At 38.0% G+C, this 17,114-nt stretch overlaps 1 protein-coding gene and 1 long non-coding RNA gene across 3 annotated transcripts; one reads left to right on the forward strand and one right to left on the reverse strand.

The window, feature by feature from the left end:
• The first annotated feature begins 6,289 nt into the window (after positions 1 to 6,289).
• On the forward strand, positions 6,290 to 16,953 carry LOC133841285 (high mobility group protein Z). Of its 2 annotated transcripts, none has more exons than XM_062273655.1 (3): positions 6,290 to 6,634; positions 16,318 to 16,532; positions 16,608 to 16,953. In XM_062273655.1, exons 2-3 carry the CDS (start codon positions 16,380 to 16,382, stop codon positions 16,788 to 16,790), a joined length of 336 nt encoding a protein of 111 aa, XP_062129639.1. In that variant the 5' UTR covers positions 6,290 to 6,634; positions 16,318 to 16,379; the 3' UTR covers positions 16,791 to 16,953. The 2 variants fall into 2 exon arrangements, with proteins under 2 accessions (XP_062129639.1, XP_062129640.1); XM_062273656.1 differs by lacking the exon at positions 6,290 to 6,634 and adding an exon at positions 8,997 to 9,171.
• Positions 9,022 to 12,207, reverse strand: LOC133841286 (uncharacterized). The gene is made up of 2 exons (XR_009894282.1): positions 10,622 to 12,207; positions 9,022 to 10,539 (listed from the first exon to the last, which is right to left on the reverse strand). It is a non-coding gene; the product is annotated as an uncharacterized LOC133841286 (long non-coding RNA).
• Positions 16,954 to 17,114: the final 161 nt, after the last annotated feature.

Consider the following 17,114-nt stretch of genomic DNA (forward strand, 5'->3'; position numbering starts at 1 on the left):
TCTGTTTGGGGGTCTGCCGACAGAGACACACCGGCCCCGAGCTACAGCCGAACAGCGCGGCGTCACAGCAAAATGTGCACATGCCATCGCCCTCCAAACAACAATCCATTCGCATATTTCTGAACATTTCGCACCCCCACCAAACGCCACAGTCGCACATCGCTCGTTCTCCCTCACACTATGTAGTTATATGCATCATCAGCTGTTCGTGTGAACCAAGCGAGCGCCCATTCAGCGAGTCTACAGACAACCACAGAGACCAGCATCAGAACCAGATGGAGAACACATTACAAAGCGCAAAAAAATCAAAACTGAACCGCATGCAAAAGCTTCAGGTGGTCGACTTCTACCTGTGCTGTTAGCACGCATCTCAGACCAAAATAAATAGTGTTTCTTAATATTTGAGCCGAATACTGAATAATTTGTCGCCGATCAGAGTTGAAAAGTCAAAGTAACGATGGATATAAAAATCATAAAAATGTGGAAATTAATGATGTGCAATAATTTAAAAGTGTAAACAAAATAAAATTTATAAATTAATTAGTAAATATATGTATATTTGATATTTCAGATAATATGTTACATATATATATGTATTTTTAAATTTTTTTTAAATTTCGTTTTTAAAAACCTGAACTAGTTACATTATTTGAGAATTTAAGCTGTTTTGTTTATCTTCTTTGAATGTCCCAATAATTTCAGTACGCCACTTAGTAACGAAGTGTTATATATCTGCTAAGTACATACTTAAAATACCATCCATTGATGGGTTTAATTCTACCCTTTACTTATTACATCCTAAATTTCATAATGAAGATTTTTTGTAATACTTATTTAATTTTACTAATACTTATTTAATTCACTAATAAAATACTTTCAATGCTTTTTAAAATTATGAATATATTTATATTGAGAATCGCAAAGAAATGTTTTAACTTTGCTTATTTATTAATAATTAATAAATTAATAAATATCAATAGTATTTGGAATTGATTTGCAAATTTTAAAGTTACGGGTTTTATTATGTTATTTTACTTTCCAACGTCAATGTCTATCCGATTGTTATAATCGATTGAAAATCGAAACATCACAATAAAGTTGGCAACTATTCACTAATTAAAGGCTGCCAACTATAGCAATATGTGAGTCGTTGGCAAACGAGATAAATGAGGGGAGAAAGCAATTTGAAAGTTTCCATAATATTTTGTGGATTTCATTGTTCAGGCTTCAGAATGTTGCGTATTAAATATGCATGAGCCTAAAGTTACGGTAAATGTAAAAGATGCATTGCATCCATATGGCAAGCATATTGGCTCAAGTAGGCGACGACAACAAGACGCCACAGCAACAGCAACAGCAACAGCACAGCAACAGCAAAAACAACAGCAACGGCAACAGCAAAAACAAGGATAACTGCAACGACAACAAGTGCCTGGCGCAACTCCTCGCCTTGTTCAAGACTGTCCTGTTGGTGGTGTGAGTTTGAATGAAAATTGCAAGATTCAGTCGCTCTGCTCGACTCAACTGAACTGAACTCAACGAATTCTGTAAAGAGACCAACGGCAACAGTCACACATGCACACACACATACATGAGGGATATATGTACATATGCGAAACCCAAGTAACACAAATGCAACTAAGCTGGCAAGCTATGCCGTCCTCATCTCGTTGCCAGACTTTTCATGTTTACCTCCTAAAGGCGACCCAATGCAGCATATTCGTACTTTTCTCGCAGCAATTGCAACCGACCACCCCGGATTCCAATTCTCTACATCAGTATTCAAGTACTCAATAAGGAAATCTGCAATTTGGCTGTAGCATTTAAAATTAATTTTGAAATATGTAATTGAATATTTCAGAGGAGTCTAACAAAACAATGAACTCATTTGTAATTGTATATTTTACTTCTTAATTTTGGTTTACTTATAGAAAATAATTTGGTTTTTTTGATTTTAAATTTTAAACTAAGAAATACTGATTTTTAATAAAATATTTTTAGGTATTTCTTTCCATTATAGATTTATTGTACTCAGAAAATATTTCCATGTGTGGCTGAAAAGAGGCTTTGCGCGTAGATCGGCGAAACAAAACTGATTCTTAGTTTTAATTAATATTAATATTAATTCAGATTATGATAGTACAAATTGCTTAAACGATTTTGTTTGATTTGGTTTTTAATAAAAGTAGTAAATATATAATATAATACATCATATAATCATTAACATTTGAAATAGAAATTAACTTTCGACATTTTAATTTAATATTTAAATATCCCAGCAGGTTTAATTTTTAATATGAATTTTGCAATGGATTGTTAGTACCATAGTGTTTTGTACAGTCTCAATCTCCTAATAATCGGACGCTATAAAGAAAATATTTCAATAATTTATGGTAAACGAAGCAACTGTAGCTTATTATATCATATAAAGTTTGTTTTTTGTAATACGCATTTTCCTATCTAGTAATTTAGGAATTACTGAGTTCAATGTGATGTTTAATTATTGATAATTATATTTCGTGATCACTGTTTCAAGTTTAACTAATAACGGGTCTTATTATAGCAATAATCGTGAAATACACTTTTGCGTGTAGGGTATATGAAATGCTGGTGTGGCTCAAATTTGCCTAGGGGTTTATTCTTGTATACTGTGCCTACCAGTTTGCACTTTGTTTCTATGCTCTGTGACACACACAGCCAGGCAGAGAATGTGCACACACACAAATACTCAGACGCAAGCAGACACTCACATTCGCATGTATATGCAGAGGCTCGTTATATCCACATCCTGTCGAGTACGCGTTCGGTTCGTTAGCTCGTTCGTTCCCTCGTTTGCTTCTGCTGCTGGCTCTACTGCTGTCTGGTTTGCATACATCCCGAGTGTGTACGAGTGAGCATTCCCGTTCATACAGCCGACAATTGCCACCACCGAAGCGACTGCAACCATCAGGCGCTTTCTCTCACCTCAGAGCAGCAGCGCAGTCAGAAGCGGCGACAGAAACCGAGCCAAAGCGTAAGCGGATGAGTCTCCACCCTCAACCCACCCGATGGCAGCGAACCATATGTATTGGTGAGGGGTTCTGTTACACTGACACAAACATAGACACGGACACGGACACGGATACGGACAATGACGCCAAGTGTCCGTATGTATTGCTGCATTGAGACGACAAACAAGCAGAATAATCGACATCGACCCACTGCACTGTGGGCTAAGCTCATTGCAAACATCTTCCTAATCGACAGTTTTGTACGTTTCCATTTATATTCAACAGCTTAATGTGTTGGCCCAGCATTCGGCTACAGTGACATTAGCTCCATTTTATTTAGTTTGGTGTCCCCAAAATTCAGCAAAATACTTTCATTCGTTCATTTTTTTATACTAGTTAATATATGACTCTGCAAAGACGAATTTAAATGTGTTCATGGTCACTTAAGATCTATAAATTTATATAATTAGAGTATGTTCAGCATTTTTACGTGAATCTTTCATAAACAGTCCATAAGCAGACTCGCTTTAAGAGTCCATAAAAATGTTACAAATACGAAATTATTTTATTTTACTGATAGAAGATTTTGTTATAACATAAACTAATTTTCAAAATGTATGAATTTTTAAGATCCATTCTTCTCATCTTTAAAAAGTATTTTATTATTATTTATTTGTTTAGAATTTTATGAATTTTTGTGCAAAATTTAAATATTGGTAATATCGTCGAATTTATTGAACAGAAATTTTTTTTGTCATTCTATAATGTGAAATCAATTTAATAATAATTTTATTCAAGTTTCAATTCTATTCTGTAATTAATATTAGATTAGTTCACATATTAAAAACTTGAACTCGAATGCCCCACAGTGTGTCGAGATCTATTTATTTTAAAACAAAGTGGAAGACTAATTCACTGTGAGTGTCATTTAATTGAAACACCTCAAAATTAATAAAAACAAAAATATGAATAACAAAATTTATGTTTGTAAAATTTGTATGAATAAAATATTTTGATACCTAATAGGAATGCTATGTGATATAATACAATTAACATTATAAATATAATTTATCTAAAAGTGATTATTAAAACACATTTCTTTCTAATCATGTCTATTGTATGAATGCAAATCATTTCTAATCTCAGCTACACTACAACGACGATATTCACACGTCGAAATCGTTAAACGTTTCGCATATTTTTTGCATTAGCGCCTGTTCCACTGCCTGATCGAATACCCTACTCTGCGACGAGACCATTGATTTTTGCTCTCTGTCAGCCAACGTCGCTGGGGGCCCGTTATGGGGCTGTTTGCTCTTTGCTCGTATAGATACAGACACATACAACAGCAACAGCGACAGCAACAGCAGAGGCAACGGCAACGACACGTACAGATATGTATATCGCAGTCGTCGTCATCGCAGTTTGCCGTTCCACTACCACTGAGCCCCTCTCTTTCGGTCTCTACACTCCCCTCTCTTACTGGCGTATGCTTGCTCTGCTTGTGCTTCTGCTTTTGCATTTGTCTCTCTGCCTATATTTCACTCGTTTGCTCGTTGGCTCGCCTGCTTCGTACGTACATTCGTTGCGGGCCTCTGCTACTGGCTGTGCTGTACTCTGTGTGCGATTGTGACTGCGACTGTGGGCTCAGCAGAGCGAGATATTCGTACTCAGCTCAGCACTCGCACACGTACTCGTAACTCGTACTATAGCCATGCCTGTCTGCCTGCCTGCCTTCTGTACGAGCGAAATGCTTCCAACTGATCGAAATTCAATGTGCGCTACACGCAACGAGCTGAAGGGTTTCGCTATTTAGAAATTATAAAGATAACACTATTTAATATATGATATAGTTTCAATGAGTCCCACGATTAATGACACTGTCAATTGTAGATAGTATTGTGCCGAATTCAGTTTCGTTGACTTAGTTCTAAATATACTACCTATATTAATATTACCGGGTATGGTTTTTACAAATCGATTTAATTAAAATATTCGACAATTATGCACTAATGTAATAATGGTAGGATTTTTATAATTACTTATTAGTACAATATAATTCGATTTATGATAATTTTCTTTTTAATGTTTTATGAAAAATATAAAATGCTTTTTTTTTATTGGAGACCTTATTTTAAATGAACTTTATGGTTATATTGAGTATAAAATGTAATAGAATAATATAAAAATATGAATATAAAAAAATGTAATAATAATAATAAAAATAATTCGTCAGGCAATTAGGCCTAAACATAAAATGTATGGCTCCCGTGAATTTGAATATTGTTTGAATTAAATTAATAAAACCATCCATACATACATATATCGATGTTTTGTATACTGAGATACATTTTGTCGATTTAAATAAAATAACATTGTATAATATTGTACTGTGCACCAAATTAGCCACAAATAATTTTTGGTTTGTGTAAAAATATTTACGATACTAAAATTTAAGTAAACTATTTTCAAAAAAATTCTTTTTATTATTTTGTAATATTTTATTTAGTTAAGATTGAATGAATTTCAAAAATAACCAGATATAACATACATTTAGGTTCTTATCGACTTTTAAATATTTAAAATTGTTTAATATTTTGCTATATATAAAATTCGATTTCTCGGCTCTTTAAAATAACGACTCAACCGCTTGGGCTTGTCGAGAGAATCGTTTGGCGCAGGGCAAGTCAGAGCAAACCAGCCACAATCAGCAAGCAGGCGGCCATATTCAGTTCTGTTGCCATTGCCAGTTGCCAGTTGCCGTTGGGCCCCCCTCTCTGCCACTCAACTCTCCATATGCCCCGTTGTCATCTATAAGCTGTGGCGCTGCTGCCTTTGCTGCTGCTGCCGTGTGTTCATATAACGAACGAAAATTTTTTAGTTCAGCTCTACGCACGCACACACTGAAAGCCCAGATACACACACACACACACACACAGCCAACGATGTATAGCGCTGTGTGTGAGTTTGCCTCTGCTTTGCGCACATAGAGCGAACAAACCAACGAAACGTACCGAGCGAACGAATGAACGATACACAAGCAGCAAAGTAGCAGCACACACACACACACACACACACAAGCACAGCAGCGACGTGCATGTATAAGGGTCATACATTGAAATACTCACAGATACACAGACAGATTTTCAGTGCCTGCGTTTGCGTCGTACTCGTATACTTGGTGCTATGGCTGCTGGCTTGCTTGCTGGCTGGCTGGCTGGTTGACTGGCTGGCTGCCTGCCTGGCATTCGTATTCGCATTCATTCTGTGTATTTGATATTCCACTGAAGGCAATAGCTGTACGTTGTACTACAGACAGAGCACAGCACAGCAAAGCAAAGCAAGGCAAAGCAAAGCAGAAGCGATACACACCGAGAGCAGCAGCCAGCACAGCTACAGCGATACAGCTATACAGCTATACAGCTATACAGGCAGTCAGCCAACACAACTGACTTGAGTTTTTAGTAGAAGAAAATTTATAAAGTGAACAAACAAACCAGGCGGCAGTGCGATACAACACAGTACCACACAGTGCACACAAAATATAACCGAGAGTCGAGAGCACTACGGGAGTATATTTCGAATTTGTTGGTCGGTGCTTGGACTTGCAATTAAAACGCAAATTTCGCGACATTTTCGTACGGGTGAGTGAAAAGTGTCTCACTACGATTGATTTCCCATATTATCAACTTTATAAATTGACCAAAATGCGTCGGCAATGCGGTCATCTATTATATAAATTTCGCTAAAATAAATTTAACGACCTAATTTCTAAATGTATTGAGAAGAGCGCAAAAGGTGGCCAAGTATTATAGAACTTAGTATGGCTTTGGTCGAATCGGGTCCGACATACACCGATATGGTCTGGCTTGGCCTGGTCTGGTTCCCAAAATCGAAGATTCATACCCATTTCATTTCATTTCTGTTCAATTTCTGTTTCTGTTTCTGTTTCTGTTGTTGTAGTCGCCCTCGTTGTCGTTGTCGATTTCGTTGTCGTCGTTGTCGTCGCCGTTCATCTGATTGTTGTTGCTATTGAATTTAAATTTTGAATGGCGCGCGCATGAAATTGACGGTTATTTTTTTGAAAATTCATCGAATGATTATTCAATAGCTTAACTATATATGTTAGTAGTATGATAACAACAAAGCACATAGATAATAGCGATCGTTAATAAAATATCTACTTGTTTTAAGTGAGAATTCCTTGCCTTTTTTTAGAGTATATATTTTTTTTGTAAATGTTGTGAAAATAATTTGTTGTTTTCTTTTGAGTTGGGATTGACGCGCGCGGTGTGCGGTGATTGGTGTGGGGAATATCTGTTGGAAGGCGTTTGTTGTAGTTTTGAGCGCGTGATAGACAGCAGCGGTGAACGGTGGGGACAGCGGCAAATCTAGGGGGAAGGCGGGAGCAGGTGGGCGGCATATTTGGTTATATGTGACGCCGACGACGACGACGACGACGAGTACGTTGAAGGGGCAGGAGGGCAATTTGAGGGGTAATGACGGTATGGCATGGCGGGGGGATTGGGGGAGGAGGTGAGTGAAGCAGCGGCGCTGTCGCGGCCAAATGCTACTGGCATTTCGTTCGCACAGAGCTCGTTCGCTCCATGCTTTTTATATGGCTGAAGCAATAAGCAGTCCGTGTGTACAGTCGCGTCAAAAATAGTCGAACATGCGCGTGCCTATATTTGAGACAAGAGCTGCTCTGACGTTGCACTGTGCAAAGTCAAAGTGATTACAAAATGCAGTAATCGTTTTGTTTATATCATAGTTAACCATATTTTGAATATTTATTTTTAATATTTTAAAAGCACTTGAAAAATGCAATCAACCAATTTTGATGTACATAATTTGAATGTAGTAGTAGAAAATAAAATATTTTACCTTTAAAATTTCGAGCTATGCAAAATTGATATTAAAACATAATATCTCTGCCAAATAGTATAAAAATGATATAATTGTATGTTATTATATTTTCGATTTGTTTCATCTTAAAGATATACACCTTTTGTTTTTATTTGCTTTTAATAATATGTAATATAACTATATAATAGTTGTAAATAATACTTGTATATACATATATACATTTTTTGTAACTTTGAAAAATGCATGCTATTGGTTTCAAATTCTTTTGTGTTCATTTTATATCTTTCAATTATTCTATATAATGTTTAGTTATATATAATAATTGCAATTGCGTTAAAAATTTGCCACTATCAAATATTATAAATCCTTACATTAAATTATAATCTTCCTAAGCACAACCCTTCCCAATATTTGGCGACTGCACTGTGCATGCGCTGTTCAAATTACACATTGCAGGCAGCTCATTTGAGTGGTACGCGACTGTAGCGAGCACCGCAAAAACGCAAATTATTTTTCTCACACACACGCACTCAGCCAAACGACAGACGGCAGCTATGCGCACGCGATTTGCCACCACTGTCGCCCAGTACACACTGTGTACAGTGGTGTGTGGCCCGACGTTCGTCTCTGCCTGCCAGCCTGCCTGCTTGCTTAGCTGTGTGCTCTCTGCTCGGCGCCCGCCCCGCTGCCGTCAACAACGTCGCTGTCGCTGTCGTTTGCCGTTGCTGTTGTTGTCGTCGTCGTCGTCGCCGTCGCCGTCGCTGTCGTTGACGCTGTATGTTGGTTGGCTGGTTGGCTGGCTGGCTGTTTGACTCTCAGATACAGATACTTTTGCTGCCTGTGTACTGCGCTCACTGGGGCTCTGGCTCTGCTTGGCTCTGTGCTGTGCTGTGCTGTGTATTATTTGATGGTCTCGCTGTTCACTCGTTCGTTCGCTTCGACTCTGCCTGCGTGTGTATGTTTCGCCTCTGCTTCTGTTCTGCTGCCACTGCCACTGCCACTGCGACTGCCTCTGCCTCTGCCTCGCTTCGCTTTGCGTTGCTTTGCTCTGTGTGTGCTGTGTGCTGTGTGCTGTGGCTGTGGCTGTGCCTTTGCTTGGTACAGCTGCTTCAGTTGAATTTCAGTTCAGTTTTCTATACTCGCTCGCAGTACATTTTGTTCAGCGTTCAGCTTTCAGTTCAGAGTGTTGTTCAGTACCAGTGCCAGTGCCAGTGCCAGCGCCAGTCCGAAGCAAAATTTCTAGACCGAGCCGGGCCAAGAGTGAAGTAAACATACAGCAACAGCAAGACAGCAATACAGTGACAGCTAAAGCAAAGTACGTACGTGGGGCGCCTGATAAGTAATCGCTCTTTAAAAAACATTCAATTAAACCTTATTCTCGATGAAATTTATTTTTTGATGCCTTCACTAATTTAACTGAAATCCCGTTTTGTAATCGCAAGAATTATGGTCTTGTTAAACTTATTAATTTTAAACTGTGCGCGGTCACAAATCGAATAATGAGGTCAAATCGAACTTTTGGGTTGCTTTATAGGTTCTTGTAAATTTATCTGAATGTAAATACAGTGTTGTAATATGAAAAAATAATATCTTTTGGTAATAGTGAAAACATATATTTATTTATCAATAATGTATGTCTTTTTTGTTTTTAAATTAATTTATATAAGACAGTGGACAACATCTTAAATTTTTGCACTCAGAATTAATACTCAGTATTAAAGTTCAACTTTAATCTTTTGGAACGATTTGTTTTTATTTTATTTATAAATTACTCTTTGAAGGGTATTCAATTTATTGGGTATTTATAATCCAAAGAAGTTCTTTCGTATGCAAGTGCATTATTTTTTTAAGTACCCCACGCTTATAGCAAGAACACAAGTACGAGTATTTTTCATTAGTCGTCGGTGGGCAATAATTTGTACACTGACGTTTACAGTGGGTGTTGAATTGGAAGTCCAAGGCATTTTCACATTTTAATGTTATGAATTGCGTTGGTGATAATATCGGATCCAGGTAAGCGATAAGCAACTGAAGCGTTCAATGGTGATTGAAAAATTATTGGATTTCAATTTGATAAATCGAACTCATTTTTGGTGAATTATTTAAATTGCTTTTAGATAATATTTGGATTTATAAAAATTCTGTAATCCAAAATTCTCAATCAATTGGATCAATATTTTCGGCCACCAGTGTGCTTTCATTCAATGGCCCCACGCCCACTGCATTTTGAGTGCAATTCAGAGCGTCTGCTTTGCATTTCGTTTTCGATTTCAGTCATCGTTGCGGGGCTCCGTCATTGTGCCTTGATGTGGCGCCTAGCGAATGGCTCCGCCACCCACCTGTCGGCGACTTGAGGCTCATAGTTGAGGTATTTTGCAGATGAGATGAGATGGAGTTCAGTTTTACTTAATCGTGGCGGCATCTTCTCTGGCCTTATCAAATGGCTGCAATTGTCGCCAAGTCTTTTCAGTTGTCGGTGGTCACGTTTCCCACTCCCATTCACATTCCCATTCTCATTCCCATTTCCATTCTCTATTCTCTGTTCTCTGTTCTCCATTGCAATTTTCCCATGTTTATTTTGCTTAAGTCGCATTTTGCAGCTGCGTGCACAAAATTGTCCGGCGGAATGAATTCTCTCCGGCTACACAGATGAAGTCTTTGACCGTGAAATGTGGCTTGCTGGCTAATGGGGATATGGAGTTGTTTATTCCTTCCCTCGCCCGATTAACAAACTCAGCTCTTTAATTTGCTATTTTATTACTCACATTTCTTTACACTCCTTTGCTTGAGTTAGCTTCATTTTACAGCAAAAGCAATTGTCAATTCCTGGAACTTAATCAAAACATAATCTATTTGTGGTGTGAATACGTTTTTATCTTGCTTTTTGCTTTAGATTATTAATTCTATATTCAGCAAACTATCTTTAAATTCAACTAAATAGTGTGTAAAATAATGAGTAATAGTTTTTTTTATTAACATAAAAAAAAAAACACTACAGATCAGACTAGTAAACTAAGAGATAATAGATTTCATGAAAAAAAAAAAATAAAAATACCACAGATTTGTAGACAGATCTTACTTATAATATCCCTGAAAATTTCCACACATAATTTATTTTTTGCCGCGTTTTTTTGCTTTGAACCTAGGTCATGGTCTTGCTTTTGGCGATTTATTTGATATTTCCGTTGTGAAAGAAACTGAACATATTGGTTTTTTTTAAGATTTTAAAAGTAAATATTTTAAGTATTGCAATTAATTTATATATTTACTTTCATATACTTGGAAATTTTTGTGGTTTAGCAAAGTGCTTGAAAATTTTGGTATTTTGGTGAGATTTAAAAATAAATACTTTAATCATTTTCATGGCTCTGCTTTTAATAAAGTATTTCATATCTCCATGGAAGAAAGTCCTGACCAATATTGTAAATTTAAATATTTTCTAGGCCCTAAAAAAATAACCGAAAATCTTTGTTTCGTTATAAACAATTGTAATTCGGTGAAATTCTTGGCTTCATCATTTTCCACGCATTTATCTTCTAACATAAGTTGTGTTCTATTGTGGTCTTAATTTTCTTGTTGTTGGCTTCATTTCCGCATGCTTTTTATTTTCACCGTGTCGCGTTGTCGTTGTCCCCATATTATTATTTTTCTCGGTGTCGTTTTTTTCTTGCATTTCGCGCGCGCTTTGTTGGTTATGCACTCGTATCGCGAGCACTCGAAAGCAAACTAAAAATGGCGCCAAAAGTTTCCGACATTACCTGCACCAAAGAGAGCAAGCGGAGAGCGAAAGAGAGAAGAGAAGAGAACAGAACAGAATTGAACACTGCTGAAATGGACGCGTGCCGCGTTTGCACAGTGTACTTGTATAAAGCTCTCATATCTTCAATATACACAATTAGTTGGATTCATAGATTCCGATGACCAATACTTGAACGCATACACAGATCTTGCAGTCGTCGTTGACGTTGCTGTCGATGTCGCTGCCTCTGCTGACGTCGACGTCGATGTCGTCGATGTAGTTAGTGGTGCCCTTGTTATTGTTTAGCTAGTTGTTATTGTTGTCACTTGATGAAGATGATGATGATGATCATCGTCTGTCAAATGACTTATGATTATGATTCCCTAACGCTTGTTTGTTGTTTTTGGCAAAAGTTCTCGCTCTCTTTTCACAGTATGTTTACACTCGTCTTTTGTTCGCTAATCGCACAGTCCCCTGTTCAAATATTTATTGTGGGCAGTCTTATCAAAAATTGTTATGGAAATGAAACCGAAGCAAACTACAGGCGTTATTTTTGCGCCGTGAGCGCAAGAGCATAACTGAATAATCAAATTCATCTATTTGTGTACTATCTGTAGGTGCGTGTGTGCTGTACTCAATATTTGTGCCACCATTGTGCAAGCGTACACTGCTCGAAACGAATGTGGGCAACGAAGTTAGCAAAGTTTTATCAGCGAACAAAAAGCTATAAAAAGTTACCACTGTACACACACAGATACTCACTTGCACTCACCCATATGTGTATGTATGTATATACATACATATATAGCTGCAGCTAACGGTTGTTTGCCCTGTCGACATCCACTGCGCAAATCCCTGTAAAAGTATCTACCCTAAAATGCTGTCACTGCGCACAAGCTCGCCAGCTCGGAAAGTCGCATATTCAGGCAACAGAATTTGCTTGTTTGGGTGGCTCGCTTTTGGTTCTCGCTCAGGGTTTGGCTCGGGGTTTGGGTTTTGGCTCGGGGTTTGGGTTTTGGGTTTTGGGTGTTTCAGTGCTTCACTGTTTCACTGTTTCAGTGCTTCAGTGTTTGTTCGTAGATTTTACTCTGCGCAGGCAACAACCACTGAGTGCTTTAAGAAGCGCAGCCAGCGTCAGCGTCAGCAGCTGACGCTGACTGCGCTGCTTTGTCGGCATTAAAAATGCCATAAACGCACACACCCAAACACACACACACACACACACACCCACTTGCACAGTGAAGAGATAAGTGGAAGCAGCGGTAATTTTATGCCTCTATATATGTATATGTCTGTCTGTGTGTGTGTGCGTGGGTATGTATGCGTATGTATTTGTATTTGGATTTGTGTGTATGCTCGTTGCCTTTCAGCAAATTTCACATTTCATCCATTTGACTGTCGTCGTCAGCGACTGCGACTGCTACTGCGACTGCGACTGCGACTGCGACGTCAGCAGCGGCGTCGACTTCTTTTCAATTTTTAGATCAACGCTATAATGTCAGCCCCGACTCATTTTGTATGCCATTTAATAACTTTTTGTTATCCTTTCCTTTGCTTTCGTTTCCTTTCCTTTCCTTTCCTTTGCTTTGATTTCCTTTCCTTTCATTTACTTCGCTTGTCCCCAGTCGCCTATCTATTATGTATGCTTTGTGTGGGAAGCCGCACTACGCTGCGTATGCGTAACGTCCACAATATTCGCCATAGAGTTGTTGTTCTTAATAAGCTAAGGCACATTATGAACATGCTCAATATGACTAATAAAGCGTGGCACTACTTCTTGTCTACTCTTGAGCTTTTATGCTAATGAGAAATTTGGCAAAATAATGCAAAGGTGAAATTCAGTTGTTCCGATTGTTTCTTTTTGAATTTGAGCTATTATTGGTATATTTCATAATATGAAAATTTATTAACAATATGAGAAATAATTTTAATTTTTATTTATTAATATTATCAAAATCATGTTTGTCGCATGCGCAATGTGAAGATAGCAGTTGATTTTTGTTAATCATCTTCAGAAAAGTAATATTGAAAAAGATTAAGAATTAGGAATGTCTCAAAATGAAATTTTTAATTGTTAACTTATTAATAATACACGCACGAAAAATTCTTTACAAATTATTTTCCAAACTAATTAAAATATGAAAAGTTCTCTTAAGCAATAAAATTGATTTTGAAATGTTAAGAGTCTGTATTTGAATCTCGATTTAATATTCAATTATTTTCTGTCGAATGGCGGTATTCATTTAAAGCTAATGTGCTAGTTAATTAACTAAATGAATTTCTTCTGTCAAACATACTTTGCCTTAACCCAGTTGAATTTCACTTTCATTGGAACAAAGTGTTGCATACTTCGTGGCGCACTTGGTGCTTATGGAAAATAGGATGGTATTGTTATGCCTTAATCCAGCCACGCAACGCTTTAGCTTTATGAACTTGGTCACGTTATGACGGGGCCACACGGCGTATGAGTGACGGAGCAAATGAAAGTCGCTCGCTGTCGACGCACACTGAGGCTGAGGCTCGCCTACAGCATGCTGCCTAGTTACCTATATCCCGCACACAGTTCTACACCTATCAATTGCTGACAGCTTCTTCCAGGACACCCACACGCACACACACATGCATACACATGCATACACAAGAATACATATAGACAGCAGAGTCAGTCACACGTTCATATCGGTTGGCAGACAGAACGCTTTTCGCTTTCATTTTTGTAGCTGAGTAGCTGTTGCCATGTGCATGTGTGTCTGTGCCTGTGTGTCTGTATGTGTGTGTGTGTGTGTGTGTGTGTGTGTCTATGGCCAACATGTGTCGTGATTGTTAGAGGAATCTTTTGGTGTTATTTCGCATTTGGCCAACGCGTAAGCCATGAAGCTCTCTCTCTCTCTCTCTCTATATATCTCTCCGCCCGTCGTCATTGCTGCCTTGTGTGTGCATCACGTGTTGCAGCCTCGTGTGGCAACACCAGTGCGAGAGGGAGGGGGCAATTCCTGGCTGTCTGTGGGCGTAACAGCAGCAACAATTTTGCCGCCATTCTCCTGTTGCTGGTTGCTGGTTGCAGTTATTGGTCAGTTGAGCAGTGATTGGATTTGTCGCGCTTGATTGATATGATTGCAGTCTTGCCACCTGCCACCTGCCACTTGCCACTTGCCACTTGCCACCTGTCACTTGCCATCGCCTCATTCAGGCATTCGCGTTGATTTATTGCGCTAAGTTTGCTCGCAACGCTTCGCTGGTTTGTTAACCCAATTGCCAAGGAAGCTCGACAGCAGCATCGTCGTCGTCGTCGTCGTCGTCGTCATCGTTGTTGTCGTCGTGGTTCTCGTTTGTCTCGCTTGTCTCGCTGTCTCGTTGTCTCGTGCTCGCTGCGTCGTTTGTCTGTATTTTCTCAGTATTTGGGTCAAGTGCATGGAGCCGATTGTCTGTGTTGCTACCTCCTGACGATGTTTATGACAACGTGCTCTCATGCTGATGATGATTATCTTCATGCTAGCACGAAATAGACAGCGAAATTTGCATAACGCATTCGCAGTTTAAGTGTGGCCACACAACATTTAACAGACAATTGATGCATTCGAGTTTCTTAGCAGTTTATGTCTATTGCATATTGTTTTTTCAATGTTCTAAAGTTGTCAAAGTGACAGTTCAACTATGTTAAGTATTGGTTTTACTCTAAAATACTTTGATTTATTCAGGCATCCTGAATTAGATTTTGTTGTTGGTTACCCTGAACTATTCATTAAAGTGCATTGGCCACAAAATGCATTCCTTTTCTGTCAGTGCTGACAATGCTTACGTATACTTGATTTTAATTCTATCAATGCCAACTTTACTTGGCTTTGTATCGTCGAAGTAACCGAAAACTTATCTTATTTTAATTTTAATGAGAATAATTCAATGATATTTAGTGGTCCAAAGCTCAATTGAGAATTGGTCTCTAGCTTACGTATACTTGATTTCAATAATTGTTGTCTCAGCAGCCAAGAAAATATTTCATATGCAAGCTGACTTTGGCTTCTTATTTAGTTTCAATTTTGATGCATACCTGTCAACAATGTCAAGGATCACATAATTGCTACGATTTCCGTTTATTCATTTACAAATCGCACATACTTCAAGCACATAAGTATTCTATTTATTTAAGGACATTGCACCGACATTTCACGTATACACACACACACAGATACACACAGCTATGTATTGCACTGTGTGCACATATATACTGCCAGGTTCGATTGGTCAATTGTCGAATTGTGGTTCACGCATGTTCTTGTATATAACAAAGCTGCATAATTGAGTGAAGTTATGTACAGAGTATATAAAGCATTCCATGCACATAATAATTAAGCTTATGTGCACATAAAAAGGTTGTGTCAGTGTGTGTGTATAAAGTGTGTACAGTCCGTTTCACAAAGTGCAGAAATATTTCATCGACGTATGCACATTCCGCAAGGCAATTATTGAATATTTAATGGGCTCAAAAGGTAAAATACCTGTTTATGCACATTGTATTTGTAATGCCTCTTGCATAATGTCAAATAAAATGAAAAGCATTTTCAATATACATATCTGATTGCGCTCGACTAATTGACACACAATTTCCCACAGCATTAAAACAAATTCAATTTGGAGCATTCTATTTTATTGCCTACTTTTAGGCTCGAATTACTTTCTGACTAACTTCTCTCTACTTTTATTTTCTATTCTTTACATTTGCAGTACTCCGTGTGTGAGCTATTCAATTTTGTTCCGCAAACAACAACAAAAACAACAGCAAAAACATGAGTGGCGAGCGCCCGAAGCGTCCTCTGTCAGCGTATATGCTGTGGCTCAATGAGAACCGCGAACAGATCAAAAAGGATAATCCCGGCAGTAAGGTCACAGATATTGCAAAGCGTGGCGGTGAACTGTGGCGCGGCTTAAAAGACAAGACCGTAAGTGATGGACAATTATAGATGGTATATATTTCCAACTGATACTAATTTGAATGTATTTTGTTTGTTAACTAGGAATGGGAACAGAAAGCCATCAAAATGAAGGAGGAATACAATAAGGCGGTGAAGGATTACGAGGCAAATGGCGGCACCGACTCGGGTGCGCCCAAGAAGCGAAAGAAGGTCGCCGCCAAGCCCGCCAAGAAGGCCAAGAAGAAAGAGTCCTCCGAGGAAGATGAGGAGGATGAGAGCGAGTAAATAATCTAAAGCAAAATGCTAACGGCAAACCAACGTTCGCATCAGTTTTAAAATACATTTTACTAATGTAATTTTTTAAGTGACATACAAAAACAAAGCAAACAAAAAATTGAAGAGAAAAAAATATTAAAATACAAACAAAAAAAAAAAAAAGAAATAAAAAGATGTAAACCTTAAACCTTTAAAAATGCACTAAACACACACCCACACACACACACACACATACACACCACAACAACAACAACCCATAATATAAGTTACAACATAATTTCCAGTCAAAGAGATAAACGAAAAAGAAAAGAATAGAAAAGAAAAGAAAAAACA

Source organism: Drosophila sulfurigaster, chromosome 3 (genome assembly GCF_023558435.1).
Source record: "Drosophila sulfurigaster albostrigata strain 15112-1811.04 chromosome 3, ASM2355843v2, whole genome shotgun sequence".
Taxonomy (NCBI): Eukaryota; Metazoa; Arthropoda; class Insecta; order Diptera; family Drosophilidae; genus Drosophila; species Drosophila sulfurigaster.